The 27995-nt window shown below is 48.6% G+C and overlaps 1 protein-coding gene across 2 annotated transcripts in view; it reads right to left on the bottom strand.

Moving 5' to 3' along the window:
• The window catches only part of LOC105493346 (epsin 2), a 103809-nt gene that overhangs the window by 16813 nt on the left and 59001 nt on the right, over window positions 1–27995 (bottom strand). For both annotated transcript variants that reach the window (XM_011760923.2, XM_011760927.2), the window contains 3 exons: window positions 10364–10476; window positions 8191–8283; window positions 7055–7229 (listed from right to left, as the gene is read on the bottom strand). In XM_011760923.2, coding sequence (XP_011759225.2) covers window positions 7055–7229; window positions 8191–8283; window positions 10364–10476 — 381 coding nt within the window. The remainder of the gene's footprint in view (window positions 1–7054; window positions 7230–8190; window positions 8284–10363; window positions 10477–27995) is intronic.

Raw genomic sequence — 27995 nt, 5'->3', positions numbered from 1 at the left:
AAACAACATTTGGTCAGCAGTATCCAGGCCTGGCCCCAGGATGGCCCCTCCCTCTGAGATAAACAGACAGCCACTACAGCCAGTATGCAGGTCACAGGCAGCCATCAATGGCGAGAGACAGGGCAAAAGGCAGGCCTGAGGAGAGGGTGACCACATCCCCAAGTAGGGATGTCTGAGCCATGATTTCAAAAATACGTAAGAGTTTGCCAGGCAGACAATGAGACACAATATAAAGATTAGGCATTTAAGGGAATCCAGGATGCCTGAGCCCCTGCAAAGGCCCTCACCAGAGAGGAGTCTGAGCTCTGCTCCGAGCCCCAAGTCCCTCAGGCTTTGCCTTTCTGACTTCAGCCACTGCACACCCAGGCTGCCTACAAAAGTAGAATCTGTCCCCAGGCACGGTGGCTCATGCCTGTAATCCCAACACTTGGGGAGGTCGAGACGGGTGGATCACAAGGTCAGGAGTTCGAGACCAGCCTGGCCAATATGGTGAAACCCCGTCTCTACTAAAAATACAAAAAAATTAGCTGGGCATAGTGGTACACGCCCGTAATCTCAGCTACTTGGGAGGCTGAGGCAGGAGAATCGCTTGAACCTGGGAGGCAGAGGTTGCAGTGAGCCAAGATTGCGCCACTGCACTCCAGCCTGGGTGACAGAACGAGACTCCGTCTCAAAAAAAAAAAAAAAAATTTTTTTTTAAAGTAGAATCTGTCCTTCCATCTAGACGTACTCTCAGACAGTGAGGTTCTAGACACCATTTAAACTAACAGGTTTATATCTTTAAGAGTTAACACAAGGCATTTTAACATTTCTGGAAAAACTTTTTTTTTTTTTTTTTTTTTTTTTTTTTTTGAGACAGCGTCTCACTGTTGCCCAGGCTGGAGTGCAGTGGCGTGGTCTTGGCTCACTGCAACCTCTGCCTCCCCGGTTCAAGTGATTCTCATGCCTCAGTCTCCCAAGTAGCTGGGATTACAGGCACACACCACCCCACCTGGCTAATTTTTTGCATTTTTAGTAGAGACAGGGTTTCAGCACATTAGCCAAGGTCTCGAACTCTCGGCCTCATTTCTGCCATACCTGGCCTCCTAAAGTGCTGTGATTACAGGTGTGAGCCACCATAGCTGGCCATTTCTGGAAGAATTCTTTCTACCGTGAGCTCTGCAACATGTGCAATGCCTCCACTACATGAGTTCTGAAGCACTCTCCATGAGCCAGCAGCACGCTGACCCACTATCCAGGACTCAGGGACCAGGTTTCCACGTGAGAACCACACACTCCAATGGAATGCCACCTGAAACTATTCCAGAGACTCTTCTGACACCTCCAGTTAGTTCTTATGGGCCCTGCTTCCCCTTTAGAATCTGCTATTAAAATAACAAACAAAAGCACTGCTAAGAATTTTAAAACTCAGCAACTGTATCATGCCCAATGTTGAAACTAACAAGTTTTGGCTGAGAAAGACTCTTTTTTCTCTTTCTTTTTTTTTTGAGACAGAGTCTTGCTCTGTCGCCCAGGCTGGAGTGCAACGGCGCGATCTCGGCTCACCGCAACCTCCACCTCCCAGGTTCAAGCGATTCTCCTGCCTCAGCCTCCCAAGTAGCTGGGATTACAAGTGCATACCACCATGCCCAGCTAATTTTTGTATTTTTAGTAGCGATGGGGTTTCACTATGTTGGTCAAGGATGGTCTCGATCTCTTGACCTCATGATCCACCCGCCTCAGCCTCCCAAAATACTGGGATTGCAGGCATGAGCCACTGCACCCAGTCAAGAACCTCTTACTCTTATAGCCTGCATAGACAAAGTTAGTCACAGCTCAGATAGCTTTGAACACAGAGTGAAGTATGTGCTTGGATCAAACCCTGACCACCTCCAAATCATCCAGGTAATCATGGACAAGCTGTTTGGCGTGGGTGGGCTCTGTGTAGTTTGCATTCTGCAAGTGACACTGGGGACCCATGTGTGTACAGGACACCGCAAACTGCTGGGCTAAATTCAGACTATACAAATGGGCAAAGCCCCCCAGACACATACACAGTCCCATGGCCAGTGTGACCTTCTTTGCTGTGTACAGGGGAGTCGTGGAAGGCCACACACTGTGGCACCTTGCTTTCTTCAAATGTGACTTGGGACAAAGTCACAAAGTCATCAGCGTTCCCTGAGGGCCAGCTGTGCCCTCAGGGAACGCTTGCTGGCTCGGGGAGGCGCTGGACATGCTCCTCCTCTATGAATGGATAGTAGATCCGCTGCAAGGCTTCTCTCTGTGCTCTCCCTCTCCACGTCCTTGGCAGGGTCCAGGCCATGCCACATACCCAATCAATAAATGCTTGTTGAAAGCTCAAGTGAATGAGAGGAAACGAAGATGGAACCAAGGTTTGAAAGATCAAGCAGTTTCCGGCCTCTTCCTCTGTGGGGCCCATTCACAGGGAGCCTGTGTCCCGGTCGCCTCCCACCCGCCAGCCTGGCTCATCCCGAGCCTCACAGATGCATATTCATGTGCACAGGGAGGCAGTCACAACTGGAGGGTCACAGAAGAACTGAGCTGTGCAGAGGTCACCAACAAGCCAGCAGCACCACCTGCTGCTGCCAGGGCGGAAGACAGTCTCTGTCCCAGCCCAGGCAGTGGGCGGGAGTGCAGAGAGAGGGCTCCAGCCAGCCAAGGTCTTCTGAATCAGCAGGCTGTGAGCCCTCCTCAGACCAGGTGGCTGCTTTGTGGGTCTGGAACAGAGGAGGAAGTGCCCCACTGACCTGGCAGGCTCCAGTCTCCCTCCTTTCAGCCCTGAGCATTTCCTCCCAAGGCCACTTGGCCAAGCTGCTTCTAGTGCTGCTTGGAAAAAACTGGTAATGATGGTAATGATGGGGTTCACTACAAATGGTGGCTTTCAAAACAGTGTTTCTTTCATCCAGAGGGCACAGCTGACAGTGTTATGGGAAGGGACTCCAATCTTTCTAATTTATGAATGCGTCTCAGGATGGAGGGGTGACCCTGAAAATGTGCACTATTGGATTTAACTAGATGCTAAACAATAAATCCGATACCACACTCTTGCTCTGAGGCTATGCTGACGAATGTGGAAGCAGAGGGTGTGCTAACATGCTTCAGTGAATGCAGGAGCTAGCGGAGGGCCATTCTCCTGCAGAGCTGGTCAACACTACCACTGAGAATTACAAGAATCTCAGAATTAAATCACTGTGATTTTAATGTATTTTTCTACTGAAAGTAGAGCGCTAGAACTGCAAAACACCCCTATGAACATCACTAGGCTGCTTAGTAAATGACGGTACAGCATGGTACTGCTTAGAATTCCTAATGATGCCTAAAAATGCTCATGACACTACAAATTGAAATATACACATACACACACACACATAATTATATATACAATATAGCTTCAACTAAGTAAAAACATAATGCCCATAAAAAAGACAGGAAGCAGACAAGCTAACATTTTAACAGTGGCTATCTCTCCATATTGGAATTTGTGGTGACTTTTCCAGGACATGCCAGGGCCACAGAAGGGCCTCGCAGCAGTCCAGGATGGTGTGACAAGTACAGGACATGGTGCCATAAGCACTGAGCCTGCCCCAAACCTACTAACAATGTCTCTGGGCTTTAGTGGCCTGTCTCCTCCCCAAGTCACTGGTAATAACGCCAAGTGCATCAGAACCAAGAAGGTCCTAGGTTGGGCAAGTGGCAAGAGATGGCAAACTGGCAGTCAACAAGCCACATGTGCCCATCCTCAGTTAGCTTTTAATTAGCTCCAACCATATTCTTAATTTTTAAAATTCACAGCCAACATTTAAACACTAATAGATTTCAAACATCTAGGTTTCTATCTGTTCTTTAAAAAAACTGGATTCATAACAGCCAAAATGTGGAAACAGCCCAAATATCCATCAATTGCTGAATGGTTAAACAAAGTGTTACATATCCATGCAATGGAATATTACTTATCCACAGAAAGTCATGAAGGACTGACACATGGTATAACATCGATGAACCTCAAAAACATGATGCTAAACGAAATAAGCCAGGCACAAAAGCCCACATAGTGCATGACTCCATTTCTACGAAATGTCCAGAGAGGTGAATCCCTGGAGATAGAAAGCACATCAGTGGTTGCCAGGGGCTGGGTATGCGGTTTCTTTCTGGGGTGATGGAAATGTTCTGGAATTAAACATCTGATGGTGGCTGCACAACATTGTGAATGTGCTGAAAACCAGTCAAGTGTCCACTTTAAAATGGTTGCAATGGGCCAGGCGTGGTGCCTCATGCCTGTAATCCCAGCACTTTGGGAGACCGAGGCAGGCGGATCACTTAAGGTCAGGAGTTTGAGACCAGCTCGGCCAACGTGGTGAAACCACGTCTCTACTAAAAATAAAAAAACTAGCCGGGTGTGGTGGTGGGCGCCTGTAATCCCAGCTACTCAGGAGGATGAGGCAGGAGAATTGCTTGAACCTGGGAGGCAAAGGTTACAACGAGCTAAGATGGTGCCACTGCACTCCAGCCTGGGTGACAGTGAGACTCTGTCTCAAAAAAGAAAAAAAAAAAAGGTTGAAATGGTGAATTTTATCTCAAGTTCTTAAAATTTGGGAGGGCAGATTCATGTGGGCAGCATTCTTAGGTGAAGCAGCAGCCCACCAGGCCCACCAAGCTGCCCCCATTCATTAGGTGAGACTCCCCCGCTCACACTCCCTGGACTCCTGTACCGAGTCTCATCCCAGGGTGCTCTCAACACAGTATTGCTATTACACTGTGTTCTTAGAGGGTCAGGTCAGGTCCTTGGCTCAGCCCAGGACACTTGGGTCCAGTACCAGCCAAAAGAAGGGCTGGGCATAACTTGGTCATTTAAAGATATTTCGAGATTTTTTTTTTTTTTTTTGAGACGGAGTCTCGCTCTGTCACCCAGGCTGGAGTGCAGTGGCCGGATCTCAGCTCACTGCAAGCTCCGCCTCCCGGGTTCACGCCATTCTCCAGCCTCAGCCTCCCGAGTAGCTGGGACTACAGGCGCCCGCCGCCTCGCCCGGCTAGTTTTTCTGTATTTCTTAATAGAGACGGGGTTTCACCGTGTTAGCCAGGATGGTCTCGATCTCCTGACCTCGTGATCCGCCCGTCTCGGCCTCCCAAAGTGCTGGGATTACAGGCTTGAGCCACCGCGCCCGGCCAAGATATTTCGAGATTTTTGTCTCTCCTGACTGGGAAAAACTTACCCCTGGTAAACAAGTCAAACAATATAAAAAGGTAAAGTGTGAAAACTAAGCCTCCTTCCCACCACTCTGATCCCCAATCCCCTCCCCAGAATTTAACTCTATTAAACCCACCTGGCTCCTGGTGTGACCACTTTCTTTACAGGGCACTAAGATAACTATCCAACAGTTTAATGAACAGTCTTTCCTGAAAACACCCTAACCGTAACTTCCAGTGGCCATCACTTCACAGACTACTCATTCTTCAGATTTAAAAATAAAGCCAAAGCCACTGTCTGAAAGGGTCTGCCAGCCCTGGGGCACCACAGTCCCCATGTGTGGTGGTAAAACCTTACCACAGGCTCCCTGGGGGTACCACACACAGGTGACAAACCCTGTGAACCAACCTCTTGAGCTGCCCTGGAACTGGCCTTCAGTGAATGAAAGCTGTGGGCAATTTTGCCTGGGGCTTTTCCCAAGGCCCAGAGGGCTCCTGCCAAAGGGGGTATGAGGCCCTGCCTGGGTTGCAGAGGCCACCATCAAGCTATCAGAACTCACCACATGCTAAAGGGCATCTGGGGCTGACAGTGTCTTCTGGACCAAGTCCAAGCACTTTGTAAGGCTGAGTGCAGGCCCTGAGTGATCTGGGCCCTTCTCCCCTGCTTCCCGGTTCACATAGGCTGGTTGCATCTGCACCCACTCCACCACTCCGTACCCCTCTGCTTCTCACACTCTGAGTCTTCTGCAGGGAACTCCCTGCCTCTTGTTGCCTGGCCACCTTCTCTTCCCTGGGGACTCGACAGAAATAGCCTTCCTCCAAAATGCTTGCCTCACACTCCCTGGACTTCTGTACTGAGTCTCATCTCATCCCAGCATGCTCTCAAACAACCTCCATCGAGGCCTGGACTACGCAGTACTGCTATAACACTGTGTTCCTGTCCTGCCTGCTCCTGAGCAGGGCCTTGACAACAGACAACAGGGACAATAATCATCTGTTGTCTCAGGGGTCATGCACAGCAGAACACAGCCTGTCGTTTGGTACATTTTAGTAAACATCTAAGGAACCAAGTTGAACATGAGACGGTTCTGAAAGAAACAAGAGACTCCAGGAGATACAGGCAAGATGCCACAACATATACAAAGTTCCCAAACAAAAAGCCCACAGGTCAGCCATGCCCAGTAGGGTTTAGTGCACCAGGAGGAGCCCCCCAGGGCACCAGACCAGGAAGCCTTCACAAAGCCTGCTGGGCCATGCTCCTGCCCAGTGATTAAGAAACTCGTGGGCCCATATCAAACCAGTTGTGTCATGCTCACATTTTGAACTTCCCACCACAATTCCTCTTACATCTCATGTTAAGCAAAACTTTAAAATATTCGTTTAGCCTATTAAACGGATTTTCTACTGCTTTAAGTAACAAGCAGAATTATAGCACATGTATCCCCTTTTCATCAGCAGTGGCGGTAAGCACATCATAATTTCCAGCTAATTACAGCAGCTTGATTTGGATGCTCCGCGCTGTGTATTATGGTTCCTTCAGCTGGGGCACTGGGTGCAATGCTGAGGTTGAAAGAGTTGAAACGTGTCCCAGAGAAGGCACAAGGCATTCCTGATGCAAGTGGGAGGCTGAGGTGAAGTCGACTTTCCTTCTCCCAAAGCAGAAAACCACTCAAAACAAAGAGAGAACACCATGCCACCATCCTCACGGAGGAGGGCGAGGGCCAGTTGGATGTAATTGATGAGGGCTAGAGGAGCCTGGACACCCACTACAATCGACCAGATCCAAGTGAGTGAGAGACAGCAAGAAGCACTACCCTGCCCCTCACCCATCCAGCAGGCAAGCACGGGAGACCAGTAATGGGGTCTTTACCAAATGATGGCCAGGGGTCTGAAGCACTCGCAGAAGCTGCTGGCCTGCCCCAGGGGTTGGTCTGGTTAGTGGAGGCCGACGGGCCCCAGGGCTCCGCTTTCTGGGCCGGAAGGCCTGAGCTGGGGAGAGCATCCATTAAATCCAACAGCGTAGTCTGCTGTGGGAGAGAGCCGTGCTTTTAAGACAAAGAGAAGGGGATAGGTTTTACTATGCTACAGTTACAGCAAATACCCACGAACTAGCCATAAATATCAACCACCCATGCCTCGTCCTCCAGTGAAGCCCTCTAGGAGAGGCTGAGAAGAACTTCGAAACTGAGCTGTCCCATCTTCCTCCCCATCCGGCCAGCTCTCCTGTCACAACAAGCTATTTACTGTTTGCCAAACCCCCCACCAGACTTCACAGACCTCAGGGCTCCACAGACTTTTCCAGGCTAACCCTAGCTTCTGCCTGGGCTGTGGACATCCTCTAAAACGCCATCCCTCCCACCTGCCAGCCACTATCGAGGACCAGCCTGAGGGCCCTCCTCCTGGGGTCGCCCGCATGCTCCCTACTCTCAAGACCACCCCATGTGTCATCAGGGATCATCACCATCATCCAGTCAGGAGCCAGGGGCTCCACAGGCCTCAGTAGCACTGTAAGAGGGGAGGCCAATGGAGCCCCGGGGCCTGTGGGGTGAGGAGGGGTCTGGGTCTCGACAGGATGATGATGAGTTTGTCAAAAGCACAGCCATGTCCTGGTCACCTCTACATCAAAGCAGGAAGCCTGGCACAGTGATGACGAGGCAACCAGCACTACTGGAGGCACACCCTGCTGCAGGAAAGTGTTTCGCAGCCCCTGGCATGTAGCTCACTTGACAGCTGCCACAGCCACAGAAGCAGGAGGCAAGCGCTATCATCACCTTCATTTTACAAACGAGCAGACTGAGGCACTGGGATGTTAAGTGTCTCTTGGTTAGTTCAGGTATGTTTTCAGTCGCCTGCTCACCTAGCCCTCGCCCACTACAGGCATGAGGGTTATTTGCTGAGGTTGGAGAACTCACTGTGCATCATGCCAACAAGGGAGGTTGGGTGGGGGACACTGAGGCAACAACTACAGGACAGGGTGAAACATCTGCCCTCCCAGCAAGCTCTTACCTCTTTCTTTTTTGGAATTTTAACTGTGTCCCTTCGGCTTTCTTCCAGGGCCATCTGTAATCTGAGGTCATCACCCCGCCTGAGGCGTTCTTCCTGTAGAGGGACAATGCAAACTGGTAATTGTAATAACATCACTGGACAGAACAAAGCCACACTGGCCAGAAACAGGAAATGCACATTGTATGATGTAGTATTTCAAAGGAAGATTTCAAAACTACTTGTAAAACACAATTACTTTCAAATTCCAAATGTGTGTGTACCCAGAAGGCTCCTCTCTCATTGCAACTCCTGTGACTTTGACCCCCTTGGGGTCACACCAGGGAGACCATGGCTCAGGTACCACCAAACTGGGGAAAGGGAATGCTTAATCTAAAATTTTTTTTCTCGAAATGAAAGTGGCTTTATAAATTCTTTCTACTTATAGAAGCAATACGTGTCCTTATAAAACACAAATCTGACAACCCAAAAAGGAATTAGAAAGAAGATAAATATCACGTATCATTCCACCTCCACTGTGTATGCTTCCGGAAAATGGCTGCATATTTCTATGATTCCTAACAGAAATGATTCACTATCTTTATTTAAGGCAAAGTCACCATATGCAAAAGACAGGGTTATCCTAAGCTTTTATGTAATATAATAATTAAATATAAATAATATATTCCTTGTATTTTTTTCTTTTCTCGTTTTTAAGAGACAGGGTCTCATGGTATTACCCAGACTGGCACACAGTAGCTATTCAAAGGGACAATCCCACTACTGATCAGCATGGGAGTTTGAACTTGCTCCCTTATATTTTATTATAAATATTAACTAAAATGGGCTCAAACTGTCCGTCTGTCCCTGTGTTTCTCAGTGGATGCTACCATGCACCTTCTTCCTGGGCTGCCGGCCATGGAGCCTCATGCATCCACGTGGGCAGTTACTGGCGGCCTGTTTCCCACTGCAGGGAAAGAGAGGCCACAACTGAGACTGCCCGCTGTTACTGAGCTTTAGAATGTTGCCAATTATAGACACACAAACAATGCCGGGACAAACCTGTCTGTTCTCAAATCTACGTATCCCTAGTATTCCTCGCTGAACATCAACTTCTAACAGAGGAGAGGAATCCCTGTGCTGCCCCGGTCCCATCTAACTTTTTTAACCAAAGGTCAGTGGACACAGCCCTGATAACTGCAACCAAAGGCATGACAATTTGTAAAGCCACTCTAATTGCTCCTTTCCCTCCTCCCTATTGTAAAGTAATGCATGCTTACTAAAGAAAAATGGGGGACAGGCGTGGTGGCCCACGACTGTACTCTCGGCACTTTGGGAGGCCGAGGTGGGCAGATCACTTGAGGTCAGAAGTTCAAGACCAGCCTGACCAACATGGTGAAACCCTACCTCTACTAAAAATACAAAAATAAGCCTGGCATGGTGGGACGCGCCTGAAATCCCAGCTATTCGGGACGCTGAGGCACGAGAATCACTTGAACCCAGGAGGCGGAGGTCGCCGTAAGCCAAGATTGCACCACTGCACTCCAGCCTGGGTGACAGAGCAAGACTCTGTCAAAAAAAAAAAAAAAAAAAAAAGAAAAAGAAAAAAAGAAAAGGAGAAGAGAGAAAAGAAAAGGAGAAGAAAGAAAAAAGAAAAAAAGAGAAAAATGGGACCTGAAAAAATTAAAACTATACATACTTCTGTCATCGAAACACAAGCACTCTCATTTTGCGAGCATTTTTTCCAGTCTTTGTTTTTCTGCAAATCTCTTGCTACAGGTCACCAAAGTGCTTGGGAAGGGCTAGGCTGGCTCCTGCCCCTCAGGCCTGCATCCCTGTGCCCACCTTGCATGCCACCCTTCAAGGAGCCTGGGCAGGCTCAGCTCACTGAGGGAAAGCCCAGACATGGCTGTGTCTGCACAAGTGTTTCTGGGAAGCATTTTTAACTGGTTTCTCTCCTTGGCAATGACTTCCTAGAAAATCTTTCCTAAATGTAACTTTGCATGGGATCCCTCCCTGACTGGGAGGGACATAGGGTGACAAGAATACACACTGATGGCAGCACAAAATGCCATCTCAGCAAGCATATCTGAAATGTTTTGGAGACAGGGCTGTGTCTGCCATCATCCTCCCAGTGAGCCACACTCCACCCGAGCACGGGCAGTCAATGCAGTGCAGACCTGCCTGGGGCACTGACCTGCTCAGCCACTTCTCTGCTCATGGCAAGTGCCAGCTGCAGCTGAAGCTCCTCTTCTCCACTAGTCTGGGGCCGGGCTTGCTCCAGCTCGGAGGACACTCGTGGGGAGGTGGCTGTTGAGGAAGAACAAGTCATCACATGCAAAAGACAAGGCTGATACAGCTCCTGAATAGCGGTTTCCTGGGCAGACCACATCCCATTCCCATCTCAAACCCATAAAGTCCAGCAGTAGCCCAACAATGCAGGCAGAGGAAAGGAAAGGCTTACAAATATTTGAATGTTAAAATAAGTGACAGCCAAATGTAGCTTCCCAAATACAGAAGCCCCCTAGTACCAACCAAGAGAAAATGCCTTTGGGTGTGCAAGCCCCAGCCATCAGACCTCACAAGGATCAGAACCTCAGTCTTCACTGCAGATCTGCAGTGCTCCAAAAATGGAACTAACTCAAGCTGGACCAAAGAGCATCCTTCAAACAAGTGCAGGGCATCTGGAGACCAAAGACTCCACTCCAGGCACACCAACGCTCAAGAGTTGACTTTTGAGACCAGGCACGCTGGCTCACACCTATAATCCCTGCACTTTGGGAGGCCAAGGCGGGCAGATCACAAGGTCAAGAGATTGAAACCATCCTGGCCAACATGGTGAAATGCTGTCTCTACTAAAACTGCAAAAATTAGCTGGGTGTGGTGGCGTGTGCCTGTAATCCCAGCTAGCAGGAGAATCGCTTAGAGACCCGGGAGGCAGAGGTTGTAGTGAGCCGAGATCTCACTACTGCACTCCAGCCTGGTGACAGAGTGAGACTCTGTCTCAAAAAAAAAAAAAAAAAAAAAAAAAAAAAAGAGTTGACCTTTGCCTCTCACAGTGTTACTACGAGATCATAGAAAATGAAGCCTGCCCATTTCTGCAGTGACCCCAGACATTTTCGTTTTGTAAGCAGCTTTGTACACTGATTGGAAAGAAACAGAGATAAAAATGCAGACACACATGCAGACACTTTTGCTGTGCACTTAGCTAGTTTAAATACTTCTAAGCAGCTCCTGGAAAGACAGCTTTTACTGAATGAATGAGATGTGAAGTCGTAGCCGATGTAACAAACCCCACTGGAGTCTTGACATTCACACCATAAACCATGGTGCTGGGTGCTGGGACTTACACAGTCATTAGGATGTCTCATGGATCAGAAAATCTAAATGCCTCCAGAAATTATTGTAGAGTTTTGGAAGTATGCGCCAACCTCTGCCCCGTTTCAGGAAGGATCCATAGCTTCTCTAAAACTCTCAGAGCAAGATCTGCCCACTGAGAGATTTGGAGCTACTGCTTTAGATGGTTCTTCGCCCTGTCCTCCTCCTGGGTCTCTGTGCATGCAGTTCCCCCAGCGCACCCACCTCCTCTTTCGTATTCAGAGCTCAGCTTCCCCGACTTGGTCCTTCCCATCCATCCTGATGCTGTATCAGACTCTGCACCTCTGCACCTCTCCCGTGTAGCACTCACCCCTGGCTGACAAACACCTCTTGGGTGGAGGCTTACATGCAAGAATGGACAGGTGCATGCACAGGTCGATAGATGGACAGATGGACAACTACAGAATTCAATTTCATGGTTAACGGGTCATTTTAAAATGTTCTAATTTGCCGGGCATGGCGGCTTATGCCTGTAATCCTAGCACTTTGGGAGGCTGAGGCGGATCACCTGAGGCCAGGAGTTCTAGACAAGCTTGGCCAAAATGGTAAAACCCGGTCTCTACTGAAAATACAAAAATTAGCTGGCTGTGGTGGCGGGTGCCAGTAATCCGAACTACTTGGGAGGCTGAGGCAGGAGAACTGCTTGAACACAGGAGGCAGAGGTTGCAGTGGGCCAAGATCAAGCTACTGCACTCCAGCCTGGGCAAAAGAGCAAGATTCCATCTCAAAAAATAAATAAGTGTTCTAATTGTGTATTAGTTTACTTCCTTCTTTCATTACATCTATTTTAGGAAACCTAACTAGCAGGATTCACTCACCTAGGTGCTGCTTCTGCCTTACTTTCCAGTCTATATTTGATTCTTATGGTTTTCCTCTTTGAAAGAAACTAAAAGGTTGGGAATAATTCTTGGCAAAGGAGGCTTTCAGATGGCTGGGCCACAGCTATGTTGAATAAAACAGGGGAAGAGGCCTAAATGCAATTCAGGCCACAGATGTGATCCACAGAAGAACCAGGGCAGGTAGAAAGAGGCTGCTTCTGGGCAGAGGGCTGAGGTGGGGCCGGGCAGGAGACTGGGAATTTCTCTACCACGTGAGGTTGCCAAGCAGAGGCATCACCCTGTCTTGAAATTCTTAAAGACACACAAAACATATAGCAATAAATTTCCTTTGGAACAGACCGGGCGCAGTGGCTCACGCCTGTAATCCCAGCACTTTGGGAGGCCGAGGCAGGTGGATCACGAGGTCAGGAGATCGAGACCATCCTAGCTACAAGGTCAGGAGATTGAGAACATCCTAGCTAACATGGTGAAACCCCATCTCCACTAAAAATACAAAATAAATTAGCCAGGTGTGATAGCGGGCGCCTGTAGTCCCAGCTACTCAGGAGGCTGAGGCAGGAAAATGGTGTGAACCCGAGAGACAGAGCTTGCAGTGAGCCGAGATCGCGCCACCGCACTCCAGCCTGGGCGACAGAGCGAGACTCTGTCTCGAAAAAAAACAAAAAGAAAGAAAAAGAAAATTGCAGCTATAAAAACACAAATGTATTTTTCTAAATAAAATCAAGTCAAATCCCATCTTAGTGTTATCACCCAATTATATTTCCCAAAGTATCTCTTCAGAAATAAAGTTAGAGGGTGATGAAAAAGTCCTCAATCCACCTTAACAACTTGATTTCTTAATAATACACCAAAACAAAAAGTATATTTTTTTGTGGGCTTTGTTCTTAAACTTCACCTACGCCAATCAGAACTCTCAAGTTTGGGCTTTTCTATGTTCAAAAAGATGTCACCATCCACATGGAAGAGAATAAAGGAAGCCAGACAGTTCCAGGGGACTCTTCTCAGTTGAATAGGGCACTCCCATCCAAATCATTAACCACTCCAGCCACCTGTTCCCAGCCTCTTTCCTGATAAGGTATCTCTGAGGGTTGGTTCACAAAACCCTTGCTTTATAATATTGCACTTCTGACACATCTCATTTACTACCAAATGGAAACCACAAATGAATCAAGTAGAAGGCTCATATCTCACCCCACCCCGAAAAACGTGCTCTGGAAAACAAGCCCCATCCTGGCAGGGAAGCTGGTACTGGGTTGCACAGCTACAGTGACTGATACAGCCAGGTTGGAGGGGGAGAGTGGGTGCGGGAATCTGAACTGGACCTGCTGGAGAAGTGAGGCCTCCTTTGTCCTCTGAGCTTTCTAGCACATCTGCAAGGCCAGACTAGCTTCAAATGCAAACGTACATGTTTATGTCTACCATAACTGACACTGTTACAATAATGCACAGCTGGCACATACCAGCTCACCACATCATAGCTCACCACATCAATGTGGAAATTAAAGACAAAGGGTATTCCCCTGAATGTTGTGGTTTTCATAAACGGATGTACAGCTTTCAGTTCTGCAGATGGCAGAATTCTTGGCCACCAACCACTGAACATCAGCTGAGCTACACACAGCGGGTCTGAACTTCGAGGGAGGATTCCAGCAGAGATATTCTTGCCTTGGTGACAGCAGCTCAGCTCCACAAAGGGCCTCTTGTGCCCATGCACATGACAGTGAACACAGAGGTCGTTGTGAGACAGGCCTGAATGGGCCCTTCTGACCACCTGAGCCTGGCTTTGGCTCAGCTCTGAGGATCTGAAGGTTCAGAGCTCACAGGGACCAAGGGAAAAAGCAAGTGCTGGAGGATGTGCCACTCACTCATTGTTGCAGGTTGCTTTCTTCCCAGACACTCACTGGAAGGAAGAACGGGAACTGTTCGTTTAAGCTCATCACTAAAGTTGCACCAAATGCATGGCCCTTCTTCCGTGAAGGCAGCCTTTTGCATGATGAATCCCACTGGAAGAGCTCCAAGTCTTCACTTGCTGTGGCCAAGAACTGTAACCACAGGTAGGCCTTATTTCTATCCTTTCCAGTCTGTCACACTGGCTGAGAAAAAGCCTAAGCGGGAGAGGCTCAGTAGGAAAGCTAGAAAAGCCCAACATTTCCCTCAAAATACAATCTAAAAAGAAGATCAAGAAAACTCTCCCAACTCAGACAGACAAGGGTCTCTCCCACTCAAGTCTGCCCTGTCTGCTCCAGGGACTGCCCCGCAGAGCCTGGGTGCCTGAACTCTGTGTAAGGGACAGACATCCTTTCCCAAAAGTGCTCCGAAAACAAAGGGTGAAAGATTTTCTAATAAAGATGCTTCAGTGGGCCACTTTCAGGTAACTGTGGAAGAAGGCAATCGAGTTGGTAGAAAAACAGGAAATTGATTCTTATCAACTACATTTTGCAATTTTCCTAGAAAGTACAGAAGCAGCATCTGCCAGCCACACAGTGCTGATTAAAGAGCCTCCTCTAATCTACATGGATAGGTCAAAGAGAAAGAAAGCGGCAGTTGCAAAAAATCCAAATGTAGGCTAGGCGTGGTGGTTCATGCCTGTAATGATGTCACAGCACTTTGGGAGACCAAGGTGGGTGGATCACTTGAGGCCAGGAGTTCGAGATCAGCCTGGCCAACCAGGGCAAAACCCTGTCTCTACTAAACATACAAAATTTAGCCAGGTGTGGTGGCACGTGCCTGTAGTCCCAGCTACTCAGGAGGTTAACGCATGAGAATCACTTGAACTAGGCAAGTGGAGGTTGCAGCGAGCCAAGATCGCACCACTGCACTCCAGTCTGGGCAACAGAGCAAGACTGTCACAAAAAAACAAAAACAAAAACAAAACAAAACAAAACAAAAACCCCACAAGTGTATTTTTACATTTTACAGCACGTGGGACAGGATTCTACCATCAAATGGCTCTGTGCAGTGGGCAGCATGACTGTACAGGTACGTGAGCGTCACAGACCCTGTGGGGAAGGCAGGGTGAGGTCCTGGTCTTCGTATGTCCCTGGGCCTAGTCTGGTAATGCTGGGTACACAGGCATGTATGACAACTCAGCAAAAACGAAAGGTGGCCAGGCTTGGGGGGCGTGAGAAGACCCCACATGGGCCCAAGCGCTGTCACCACTCCTCACACCCTGTGCATGTCAGCCAAGAGAAGACCAGATAGTGGAAAGAGCACTGGACGGACGAACCTTGTCTCCACCACTGACCAGCAGTGGGAGTCCATGTGATAGCATGACCTCTTTGAGCTTCTGCTCCCACATCAGTGAGATGAAGACAGTGGGGCCTGTGGGAGGAGGTAAGCAACTGACCTACAAAGGGGTCAGGAGTGCCGGGATGCAGGTGGCTCTTCCCTGTAGATTCCAGCCCTGTCCTGAGCTGGTGCTCTGTCCTCCATCCATGGAGAGCAGACCACCTGAGGGTTAAGCTCTGTCAGGCACCCAACCCTCCACCTCACACACAGAAAGCATGGCCCTTCCCAGGCCTCCAAGGAACAGGCCTGGGGCTGCTTTCTGCTGGGCTGGCCTACTTCGAGGGAGGGGCTAGGGAGCCAGCGCTGAGCCCAGGGTCAGCGTCTACTGTCCAATGGTCAGTTCTCCAGTCCAGCTAAGTTCCTTCCTCGTTATTGAACAGCAGCAAAGCGCTTCCTCAATGTAATGACAGCATCCTGTGGTTCCAGGGGCCACTTCCTGAATCAGCAATTATCTTGGCTACTGAGGACATTCCCACCACTTCTCAACACAGGAGAGCCTCCAGTGCCCTCACTTTACCTCCCTGCAGGGAGGGGCTGGGAAGGCTGCTTTTAGTCTAATGAGGCAAATCATAAAAAAGTTAAGTTCAGATTATACCAGGTAATTTTTTTTTTTTTTTTTTTTTTTGAGATGGAGTCTCACTCTGTCACCCAGGCTGGAGTGCGATGGAGTGGTCTCGGCTCACTGCAACCTCCGCCTCAGCCTCCTGAGTAGCTGGGACTACAGGCACGAACCACAACACCCAGCTAATTTTTGTATTTTTAGGAGAGACGGGATTTCACTATGTTGGCCAGGTTGGTCTTGAACTCCTAACCTCATGATCTACCCGCCTCAGCCTCCCAAAGTGCTGGGATTACAGGCGTAAGCCACCCCACCCGGCCTACACCAGGTAATATTTAACAGGAATATAAATACGTGGTGCAAAAGCCAAAAAGGTGTATAATGAAAAATGCAATGAAGCATGACCACAGCCAGATCACTGTCCAGCCACAAGGGGGACGTGACTTTACAACACAGGGACAAATCACAAAGTCATTTTGTGCTGTGGCCAACGCTGGCACTATCAGTGGTGGGAGGGCTGCCTATCAGGTGACATCATATCCCCACCCACGACAGTCCCAGCAAAACGCTGATATGCACAGAATCCAGACTCTAGCCGTGATTCCGATTCGCAGGAAGCTCAGGTTGAGGGCCAGGCTGAGCACTGTGAGAGGCAGCAGACGGGCAGATCCAAGCCAGGGACAGACACCCCAAAGGAAGGCTAGCCCCGAGGAATAGAGAACGTGCTGCCATGACACAGACTGCAGGGACAGGATGGCTAGACTCAGCCTGAGGTCCTGGGGTGGCCTCACATTAGGCTGATCAGCAGCAAGACACTTCCAGACAACTGGAAAAATATGACCATGACCTCAGTGTGAGATGATGCTGCTAATTTCCGACTTTGCGAGGTGTGTGAGTGTGTGTGTGACAGTGGCTGTGTGTATGACTCTCCAGGAAAAGATGTGTACTGAAGTATTTAGGGTAGGAATGTGAGGATACCCACGACTTACTCTTAAATATTTCAGCATAAAAGGAAGTGAGAGCCACTCCTCTCATCCTGCCCCACTGCTCTCCCCGGAGGAGACAGCTGTTCACATTTTCTTGTGCTTCCACCCAGAAAAGCTTCTGAATGCACACTGTGTGTGTAGAAAACTGAAGCGCACTTCCCTCTCTGACACTCGCCCAGAAGGAACCCCTCCTCCCTGCCCTATGTGCTTCTCCCACCTGGGCCTGACCCCAGGCAGAGCGACAGCCTGAGAGGGCAGCCCAGTGTGGCAGACAAGAGCATGGGCCCTTGAGTCCATGCCTGGGCTCAGATCTGGGCTCTGCCACTTCTTAATGCGTGACCTTGGCCTAGGTCAGCTGTCCACAACCTTTCTGGCACCAGAGACTGGTTTAGTGGAAGACAGTTTTTCCACAGCCAGGAGTGGGGAGGGGGATGGTTTCAGGATGGCTCCAGCACATTACATTTATTGTGGACTTTATTTCCGTTATTATTACATTGTAATATAGAATGAAATAATTCTACAACTCACCATAATATAGAATCAGTGGGAGCCCTGAGCTTGTTTCCCTGCAACTACACAGTTCCATCTGGGGGTGATGGGAAACACTGACAGACCATCAGGCATTAGATTCTCATAAGGAGCATATAACCTACGTCCCTCACATGTGCAGTTCACGATAGGCTTTGTGCTCCTATGAGAATCTAATGCCACTGCTGATCTGATAGGAGGTGGAGCTCAGACAGTAATGTAAGTGATGGGGAATGGCTATAAATACAGGTGAAGCTTTGGGTCTGTGGCCCGGAGGTTGGGGACCTCTGGCCTAGGTGATTACCTTCTCAGTGCCTGTTTTCTCATCTGCAGAATGGGGATGGAGAACCGTCTCCCAGGGTGGTTGTGGGGAACAAACAAGAAGTAATATGAAAATCACCCACTGCCTCTGCAATACTGTCTCTTGAGGAACCCTCCATCCATAAAGGGGTGCTGCCCTGCTTACAGTCCAGGCTGAGGCCAGGGATGCAGTGACTGTCCCAACTCCACCCAGCTGGGGCAGGTGGAGTCTGACCCTGAAGGTCTGGCTCTTCATTACCAACCCTTCCCACTGATGGGGACACCGGGGCCCAGAGAGGGTAAATGGCTGCGGCTCACAGCCATCCAGGGGCAGGATGAGAACTCAGAGCCAAGACTCAGGACCTATGCCCCATGCTTGCTCCTAGCACCCTAAAGGGGCTTTGCCCCCTCAGTCAGTTACATGTGCACACCCACACTGAGCACAGCCTCCTCTAGGACTGAGGAAAGTCTCTGCTCCCATGAGTTTGTGTTCCAATAAGGAAAGACCATAAACAAATCTAAACCGGAGGGACAGGGCAGGGCAGGGTGGAGAAGAGGAGAGCCTGCTCGGCTATGCTCTGACAGGAGACGCTGGCACAGAGCCCTGGAAGGGCTGGCAAAAGGGCACGGGCACTTCTGAGAGCAGGGGACAGGCTCTGAGGCTAGTGTCAGCAGAGGGCACCCAAGGGCACATGACCAAAGAGTGGTGGGGGTTCAGAAGCCCTCAGAGGTGCTCTGGAGAGTCTAAGTGGGGCACTGATGCCACTTAACTGGTCTAGGGAACATGGGCCAGAAAAGTAGCTATGAAGGGTATGAGAAGTGGCTGGAGTCTGGACACATTTAATTGGGATCCTATGTATGATACCTGGTTCCTGAACCAGCTGGTACATGGTGCTGCCACATGACGTGGACTCAGCACTTACAGTGCCTTCTTCTGACCAGGGGCTAAGGGCAGAACTGGGTGCCCATAGGAAGTAGGATGAAGAACATGACCTTATTTGTAAACAGGATAGCTACAGATGTAATTAGTGAAGATGTAATTAGTGAAGATGAGGTCATACTGGAGCAGGATGGGCCCTAGAGTCAATAGAACTAGTGTCCTTAGAAGAGACAGAAGCACAGACACACCAGGGGAGACTGTCATGGGACCCTGGAGGTAGAGACTGGGGTGACACAGCAGCTAGCCAAGTAACACGGGCGTCTGCTTGCTTCCCATCCTCCCCGGGCACCTGCCATGCAGGCTCCTTCCTGCCTCGAGCCTTTGCCTGACTGCTGCTCCCTCACACTGTGTGTGCTGCTCATGGTCCTCAAATGGGAAGGAGAACCACATCCTCATCCCTAAGTAGCAGCTCTAAGGCAACCTTCTCACTGCAGGGGAGCCTGGCTTTGTTTCTCATCAGACTGGGAGTTCAACAGAGCAGGGGGGCCATCCATTTTATTTGCTATTGGTACCTGGAGCTGGCCTTGGCGCACAGAGAGCACTCAGTGGATGTGGAGGCCAAAGCAGCTCCATCTTAGAGGCTAATTCACCAGGCTGGCTTCTGATTAATCCCAGTTCCAGGAAGGCCTCCAAGACTGACAGTTTGCCAAGCGCGGTGACTCACGCCTATAATCCCAGCACTTTGGGAGGCCGAGGCGGATGGATCACCTGAGGTCAGGAGTTTGAGACCCGCCTGACCAACGTGGAGAAACCCCATCTCTACTAAAAATACAAAATTAGCCAGGCATGGTGGTGAGCGCCTGTAATCCCAGCTACTTGGGAGGCTGAGGGAGGAGAATTGCTTGAACCCGGGAGGCAGAGGTTGCAGTGAGCCGAGACTGCACCATTGCACTCTAGCGTGGGCAACAACAGCAAAACTCTGTCTCAAAAAAAAAAAAAAAAAAAAAGATTTACAGTGTTTATTGTTTTTATGTAAGAGCACATACTTACCTTAAATCCTGTCTTTAGGTCAAACTACCTTAATGTTATCGTACTTCAAATGTTCTATACATTCCTTCTGAACCACCCCTTCCCTATGGTATATAAGCCCTAGCTCTGGGGGGTAATGGCGTGGGATCTGACATGTTGTCTCACCACTGCCTGAGAAAGACGTGGCTTCTGCTCGTAAGTCCCTGTTTGTTTGTTTGTTTCTTTCTTTTTTTTTTTTTTTTTGAGATGGAGTCTCGCTTTGTCGCCCAGGCTGGAGTGCAGTGGCCGGATCTCAGCTCACTGCAAGCTCCGCCTCCCGGGTTGACGCCATTCTCCTGCCTCAGCCTCCCGAGTAGCTGGGACTACAGGCGCCTGCCACCTCGCCTGGCTAGTTTTTTTTGTAGTTTTTAGTAGAAACGGGGTTTCACCCGGTTAGCCAGGATGGTCTCGATCTCCTGACCTCGTGATCCGCCTGTCTCAGTCTCCCAAAGTGCTGGGATTAGAGGCTTGAGCCACCGCGCCCGGCCTGTTTCTTTCTAAGAAACTGAATTTCTCAGCCTCCTTCCTTGGCCCCTGGACACTGGGGGTAGATGTGCATAGACCTGCCCACCACAGAACCGTAGGGCAGCTGGGCGGCACCTAGACTGCAGCCCTGATCCCCTGTAGCTGCGTGTTCTAGTCTGTTCAACTACTTCCAGCCGGCCATCTGCCCTAGCGGGCAGAAAGCAGGCGCTACATCAGCTTTGCTTCTGGCACAGAGTAGGTGCTCAAACATCCATCAGATAATGGTCAAGTTTAGTTTCTGGTGAAAACGAATAATGGCTATAACTTCTCCACTACCACTCTGCAACACTGGTACTGCTACCTCAGTTTACAGACAAGGAAGCTGAAATCCCGGGTGAAAAAAGGCAGAGCCCCAACAATGACCATGTTGAGGCCCCAATGCAGGGCTGGTGAAAGACGGGGGAGGGTAAAGCAGAGACAAAAGGCAGTCCCATCCATTTGTCTGCATGAGCCAAATCCCATTCTCAGTCAGAAATAAAAAAGCAAGTTGTGCCATTATCTTTGGGCTATTAAACCCTCTCCTACAATAAGAGCACCAACTTGTTGGGTGGGAAAGGAAGGGTTTAGTCAAAACACTAAGCAGCTTTTTCTCACTGCCATTTACCTCAGGAGTCCCTGAGGTTCCTGCTGCTTCTGTCCACAGTGAAAGTAACAAAGCTACAGCCTGTCCTTCTCTAGGCAGAGTGCTGGGGCAGGGGTCTCATAATCGCTGGGGACCAGCAGTAAGGAGAAGAGGACCTGTAGCCTCACCCTGAGCCACCCTCAGCTCTCCAGGGATGAGCTAGAGTGGGAGGAGGGGTGCTGAAGCCCAGGCAGTGCCAGCTGAGGTGAGCGGGCACTTCAACAAAGATAATCATTTATCTCTTTTTTAATTCAATCATGAACTTCAAAGAAGTTAAATGCCTGCAACAGTTTCTTAGAGTAATACTTATAAACAGGAAACTCATTTTTAAAATGAGTATTCTGATAATTTTCATCTATTCAATTGGAAATAATCAATTATAAAAGTATAGCACCTGCTGTGGGCTCAGGGCCTACCAACTGGGCACCCTCCCCTACTGCTGGGGGTAAAGCATTTGTTTGGAAACAGTCTGTTTGGAAAACATTTGTCATGCTTCAAGAAACAGAATGTTCATACACTTTTCCCACTAATCTCACCTCTGGGAATTCTATATTGAAGAAATAATCCAAAGAATCCTTAAAAACAGAAAAAAACAAGCTTTCTGTTCAAAGAAGTTTACCACAGCATTATTTACACTGGTGAAAATCTGAAGCAAGTCTGATCATAAGAATTACAGTGACAGAGTCACTTCTGGAGCATTTCCTGTGTGCAAGGTGGTATGTGAAGTGCATACATTATTAGCATATGTAATTTACACAAAAACCCAGGACAGAAGCACTATGGTTATGCCCATTTTACAAGTAAGCTGCCCAAGGTTTAACCTTTAAAACTAAGTGTTGCTAGGCTTGGTGGCAGGTGTCTGTAGTCCCAAACTACTCAAGAGGCTGAGATGGGAGGATCCCTTGTGCCCAGGAGTTCAAAGATACAGTGAGGTAGAATCACAACACTGCTCCAGCCAGCCTGGGTGACATAGCAAGACCCCAACTCTAAAAAAAAACATAAACAGGCAGGGCGCAGTGGCTCACACTTGTAATCCCAACACTTTGGGAGGCTGAGGTGGGCAGGATCACCTGAGGTCTTGAGTTCGAGACCAGCCTAGCCAAAATGGCGAAATCCCGTCTCTACTGAAAATATAAAAAATTAATTGGGCATGGTGGCGCACACCTATAATCCCAACTACTCGGGAGGCTGAGGCAGGAGAATCACTTGAACCTGGGAAGTGGAGGTTACAGTAAGCAGAAATCACACCATTGCACTCCAGCCTGGATGACAGAGCAAGACTCCGTCTCAAAAAATAAATAAATACATACATACATACATAAATGAATTGATAAATAAAACTAAGTATCTAGCAACATGGAAAATGCATAGAGTTAGACTTTTTCAAAAAAATCAGACTGCATAATTGTCCTATTTCTCACGGAAATGAGAGGCACCCTCTGTGGCCAAGCACAAGGTCACTGCTACTGCCCTCCTAGTTTAGGCCCCCCCCGGTGGCTTGCCCTCGGCCTCATGCTGTCTCACAAACTGAGATGACGACAAGTGAAGGGCTAGAGCAGCTCCATAGTTTACAACTACTCCGCACTGCCTGCCTGAACACCACCTTCCCCCACATCCAGCGCCACATGGTGTCGGTATGTCTGCCTCTCTTAAATGGGGCCTGCCAAAAACAAGATCTTAGCTACCAGCTGCAAGCCCCTGGAAGCTTAGGGCTGGCCCTCACACACAAGCGCAGAAAGTGAGCACATGAATACACTTTTTGGAAAATATGCTTTGAAAATGTCACATGGTTGTGAATGACATGTCCATAATACTGTTGTACTATCTGTATAATATAAAACGTTAGATCAGCTTTGTTTTCAGACCTATGATTCAGATCTGTCAGCACAACTGCCTTTTGGGGATGTGGGTCTTGCCCTGGCCTTCAGTTCCTCTCCAGATTAAGAACCTGCATGCTTTGCCCCCAGACAGATGGCTACAAGAAAACTGCACAACTTGGTGGATCCCAATTGCCAGTGGTCAGTCTATGCAGCCAGGGCCCTGTCACTAAAATCTGTGGGCTGTTCAGTGTGAACATGAGGAGTGACTGACAGTCCAACATCAGGGCAAGGATGACTTAGGGATCTTCACCCAGAGGAATACTATGTGCAGCTGTTAAAGTGTTTACAGGGCTGTGCAGGAACCACAGAAAATGCTTCTGTTTCAATGTCACAAGACAGAAAGCAGGAATGCAAAGTTGCATTCACAGTGTGAAAAAGAAAATGCTTGGGAAAAAGTCCAGAAGGAACTACACCAACACGTGGCCAGGCATGATGGCTCAGTCCTGTAACCCCAGCACTTTGCTAGGCCACAGCAGGAGAATCACTTGAGGCCAGGAGTTCCAGATCAGCCTGGCCAACATAGGAAGATCTCGTCTCTACTAAAAATCAAACACTTGGCTGGGTGTGGTGTGTGCCTGTACTTCCAGCTACTAGGCGAGGCTGAGATGGAAGGATTATTTGAACCTGGGAGTTCGAGGTTGCGTAGGCCATGATTGTGCCACAATGTTCCAGCCTGGGCAACAGCAAGACACTGTCTCCAAAAATATAAATAAAAATAAAAATAAATAGACCAACATGTGAACAACAGTTGTCTTTGTATGTTATAGTTAATATTGCAGCATTTTTTTCTTCTTCTTTTTTTTTTTTTTTTTTTTTTTGAGAAGGAGTCTGGCTCTGTGGCCTGGGCTGGAGTGCAGTGGCCGGATCTCAGCTCACTACAAGCTCCGCCTCCCGGGTTCACGCCATTCTCCTGCCTCAGCCTCCCGAGTAGCTGGGAACACAGACGCCCGCCACCTCGCCCGGCTAGTTTTTTGTATTTTTTAGTAGAGACGGGGTTTCACCGTGTTAGCCAGGATGGTCTCGACCTCCTGACCTCGTGATCCGCCCGTCTCGGCCTCCCAAAGTGCTGGGATTACAGGCTTGAGCCACCGCGCCCGGCCCATTGTTTTCTTCTTTTACTATTTCTATTTTTTGCATTTTCCCAACTATCATGAATGGACATACATTACTTTTGTACCAAAAATCTAGCAGGAGTCGGGCGCGGTGGCTCACATCTGTAATCCCTGCACTTTGGGAGGCAGAGGTGAGTAGATCACCTGAGGTCAGGAGTTCGAGACCAGCCTGGCCAACATGATGAAACCCCATCTCTACTAAAAATACAAAAATTAGCTGAGTGTGGTGGCGCGCACCTGTAGTCGCAGCTACTCAGGAGGCTGAGACAGGAGAATTGCTTGAACCTGGGAGGCAGAGGCTGTAGTGAGCCGAGATCACGCCACTGCACTCCAGCCTGGGTGATAGGGTGAGACCCTGTCCCAATTTAAAAAAAAAAAAAAAAAAAAAAAAAAAAAAAAACTAGCAGAATGAATGACTTCATGCCCTCACTGTACCTGGAGAAGTAGGTCGTGGAGTGGACTGGCGGGAGGGGCTCTGGTTATCCCACTGTAAGCTGGACTAAGCTTTCCATTAGAAGTCAGCAGGAGATTAATTTGATGTGTAATATCAATCTCCAAGGTGCTCCAAGTTGTAGTGTCACATGGCTGCCTGTAACTCTGTGAAAAGACACTGCTATGGGCCATGAGTTGAGGAGAGAGTGGAGGAAGAGCCCTTCAACTGATTAAAGCCTGACAGGGAACCAGCAGCTCCCAGCACACTGCTGTCAGTGCCACCTCGGCACCTGAGGCCCTCCCAGAGATTCTAATTTGAGAGGTATGGCAGAGGTGTGGCCTGGGATTTGGGACATTTTGGGAGATTTAAAAGCTTGAGAGCTAATGATTTAGGGAAAAAAGAAAAGGCAACTGTCAAAATGAGGAACTGCCTTGTATCAATAAACAAAAACTAACAACTATGAATCATACTGTTGCCAAATTCAACCTCAAAGCATCGAGAAACCACACAAATATATAAGGCATTTCTATATTTCTGGAATTGACCTCAAATGTATTTTTTTTCTTTTCTTTTTTGAGAGGTAGTTTCGCTCTTGTTGCCCAGACTGGAGTCCAAAGGCACGATCTCTGCTCACTGCTCAACCTCCGCCTCCTAGGTTCAAGTGATTCTCCTCACTCAGTCTCCCAAATAGCTGGGACTACAGGTGTGTGCCACTACACCCGGCGTTTTTTTTTGGGGTTTTTTTTTTGGTTTTTTTGTAGTTTTAATAGAGACGGGGTTTCACTGTGTCGGGCAGGCTAGTCTGGAACTCCTGACCTCAGGTGGGGAGACAGGAGAAGAGAGGTTTATTTAGCACTCACGCATGAAGAATGTTCTGAGCACCTTTCCTGGTTCAGGTGTTGTGCTAGGGACACTAGGGATACAGCACGGGGCATGAACGGGGCTCCTGTTCTAACAGCTCGTTTTAGTGCAGGTAGACAAAACAAAGTAAGAGAATTTCAGGTAGTGAAAAGGACTCTGAAGACAGTAAAAAAGGGTATGATACAGAGAGAGATTTAAATTATATGGCCTACTTTCCCATGCGAAGAGAAATCTATCTGTATGCCTTCCCTCCTGTTTCTAGTCATATAATTTTTTTAATGCCTCCTGGAAGCTGGCTATATGAAACTAGCAACTGCTGTACTGCACATCCATGAATAAAGACACCTTCGGCAGCTGTGACTATGCCAGCCAATCTGACTTAAAACACCTCCCTTTTCCCTCCTACACTTATTGACAGTTTACAAACAATAGTTTGTTTACCTATACTACAAAGGATCCTTTAAAAACAGGTCAATATTGTACTGACCCATTTTCTATGGTACACATCAATGTCAACCATTTAATCAATAATGGGTTTTTTGTTTTTCCTGAGAAAGGGTCTCACTTTGTCACCCAGGCTAGGATGCAGTGACACAATCTTGGTTCACTGCAGCCTTAACTTCCTGAGCTCAGGCGATTCCTCCCACCCCAGCCCCCCAAAGTAGGTGGGACTACAGGTCCCTCCCTCCCTCCCTTCGACAGAGTCTTGCTCTGTCGCCCAGGCTGGAGTGCAGTGGTGCAATTTCGGCTCAATGCAACCTCTGCCTCCCAGACTCCAGCAATTCTCCTGCCTCGGCCTCCTGGGTAGCTGGGATACAGGCGCTCACCACCACACCCGACTAATTTTTTGTATTTTTAGTAGAGACAGGGGTTTCACCATGTTGGCCAGGCTGGTCTCAAACTCCTAACCTCAAGTGATCCACCCGCCTCGGTCTCCCAAAGTGCTGGGATTGTAGGAGTGAGCCACCACCCCTGGCCTTGATAGCACTGTTTCAATTCCAAGAACAATCCCATACTCTGACAATCAGAGGAGCTCTTTAAGATCTGGGACCCAATAAAATAATGGTTTAATTAGGTATTCCTGGCTGAGTGTGGTGGCTTGCGCCTGCATACCTGTAATCCCAACACTTTGAGAGGCCGAGGCCAGAGGATAGCTTGAGCCCAGGAGTTCTAGATCAGCCTGGGCAACATGGCAAAACCCCATCTCTACAAAATACAGAAAATTTTAAAAAAAAAAGACTGGGCATAGTGGCATGTACCTGTAGTCTCAGCAACCCAGGAAGTTGAGGTGGGAGGATCACTTGAGCCCTGGGAGCCTGGGAGGCAGAGGCTGCAGTGAGCCACAATCACACCACCGCACTCCAGCCTGAGCAACAGAGCAAGACCCTTTTTTTTTTTGAGACAGAGTTTCGCTCTTGTCACCCAGGCTGGAGTACAGTGGCACGATCTCAGCTCACTGCAACCTCTGCCTCCCAGGTTCAAGCGAATCTCCCGCCTCAGCCTCCTGAATAGCTGGGATTACAGGTGCCTACCACCATGCCTGGCCAATTTTTTTGAATTTTTAGTAGAGATGGGTTTCACCATGTTGGCCAAGCTGGTCTCGAACTCCTGACCTCAAGAGATCCACCTGTCTCGACCTCCCAATGTGTCGAGATTGGGATTATAGGCATGAGCCACCATGCCTGCCCGACCCTATCTTAAAAAGAAAAAAATAATAATAATAAAGCACTATATAAGATGAACCATATAATCTTGAAATTGTAATAGGTGTATACTGCATTTGTCTATTTTGCAGAAAAAATTTTAAAGCAATTTCAAAAACTGTCAAGTAGAGGAAAGAGAACCAGAGTTCTTCAAAATCCCAGTTCAAATTCTAGCTTCTTCAGTTACAAATGAGAGGATTTAGGGGAGCAAGTTCATGTCAGTTTCCTTATTAACCTCATCTGCCCTGCCTACCTTCTTCACAAGTGTGAGAAGCAAATGGACTCCTTCTACGTGAAGGCAAAGGCCCAGGAGAGGTGATCCAGATGCCTTCTGGTTGTGCTGGGCAACTGCCTGACTTCAGCAGCTCAGCCATTCAACAGCCTTCATGAACCACATTCAAATCCCACTTAAAACCCAAGCCCTTGTGGCAAGAATGAGCATCTTTTATACCTGACACTTGGATAGATGTGTCAATAAATCTGCCGCCTCTGAGGGTGTGTTCATGTTACTAATCAGCTTCTTCGTGACTCAATTTTCCACTTGAAGAGATTAACTCTCTCTAGAGTAAGCTAACGCTGACAGCCCTGCTGTGCCTCTGCCCCCAGGACTGACCGCCAGCCAAAGATACAGGGCTCCCCTGACTTACAGAACACATTTATTCCACCACAACAAGATGCCAAATGAATCTCATCTCCCACCAAATTCCTGGTCCATCCCCAAAACCCAATGGAAGGCCCCTGAGGGCTGGACACACTCCCCATAGGTAGCTATCCCTGGCCTTTCTGACACTAGGAAATACCTGGCTGGCGGCCACCAATCACCTTCTCAGACCCAGGCGTGCCCTGTTGCCCCCCTAGTTCCTGACA

Source organism: Macaca nemestrina, chromosome 17 (assembly GCF_043159975.1).
Source record: "Macaca nemestrina isolate mMacNem1 chromosome 17, mMacNem.hap1, whole genome shotgun sequence".
Taxonomy (NCBI): Eukaryota; Metazoa; Chordata; class Mammalia; order Primates; family Cercopithecidae; genus Macaca; species Macaca nemestrina.
This window is presented reverse-complemented; position numbering and strand designations above follow the sequence as displayed.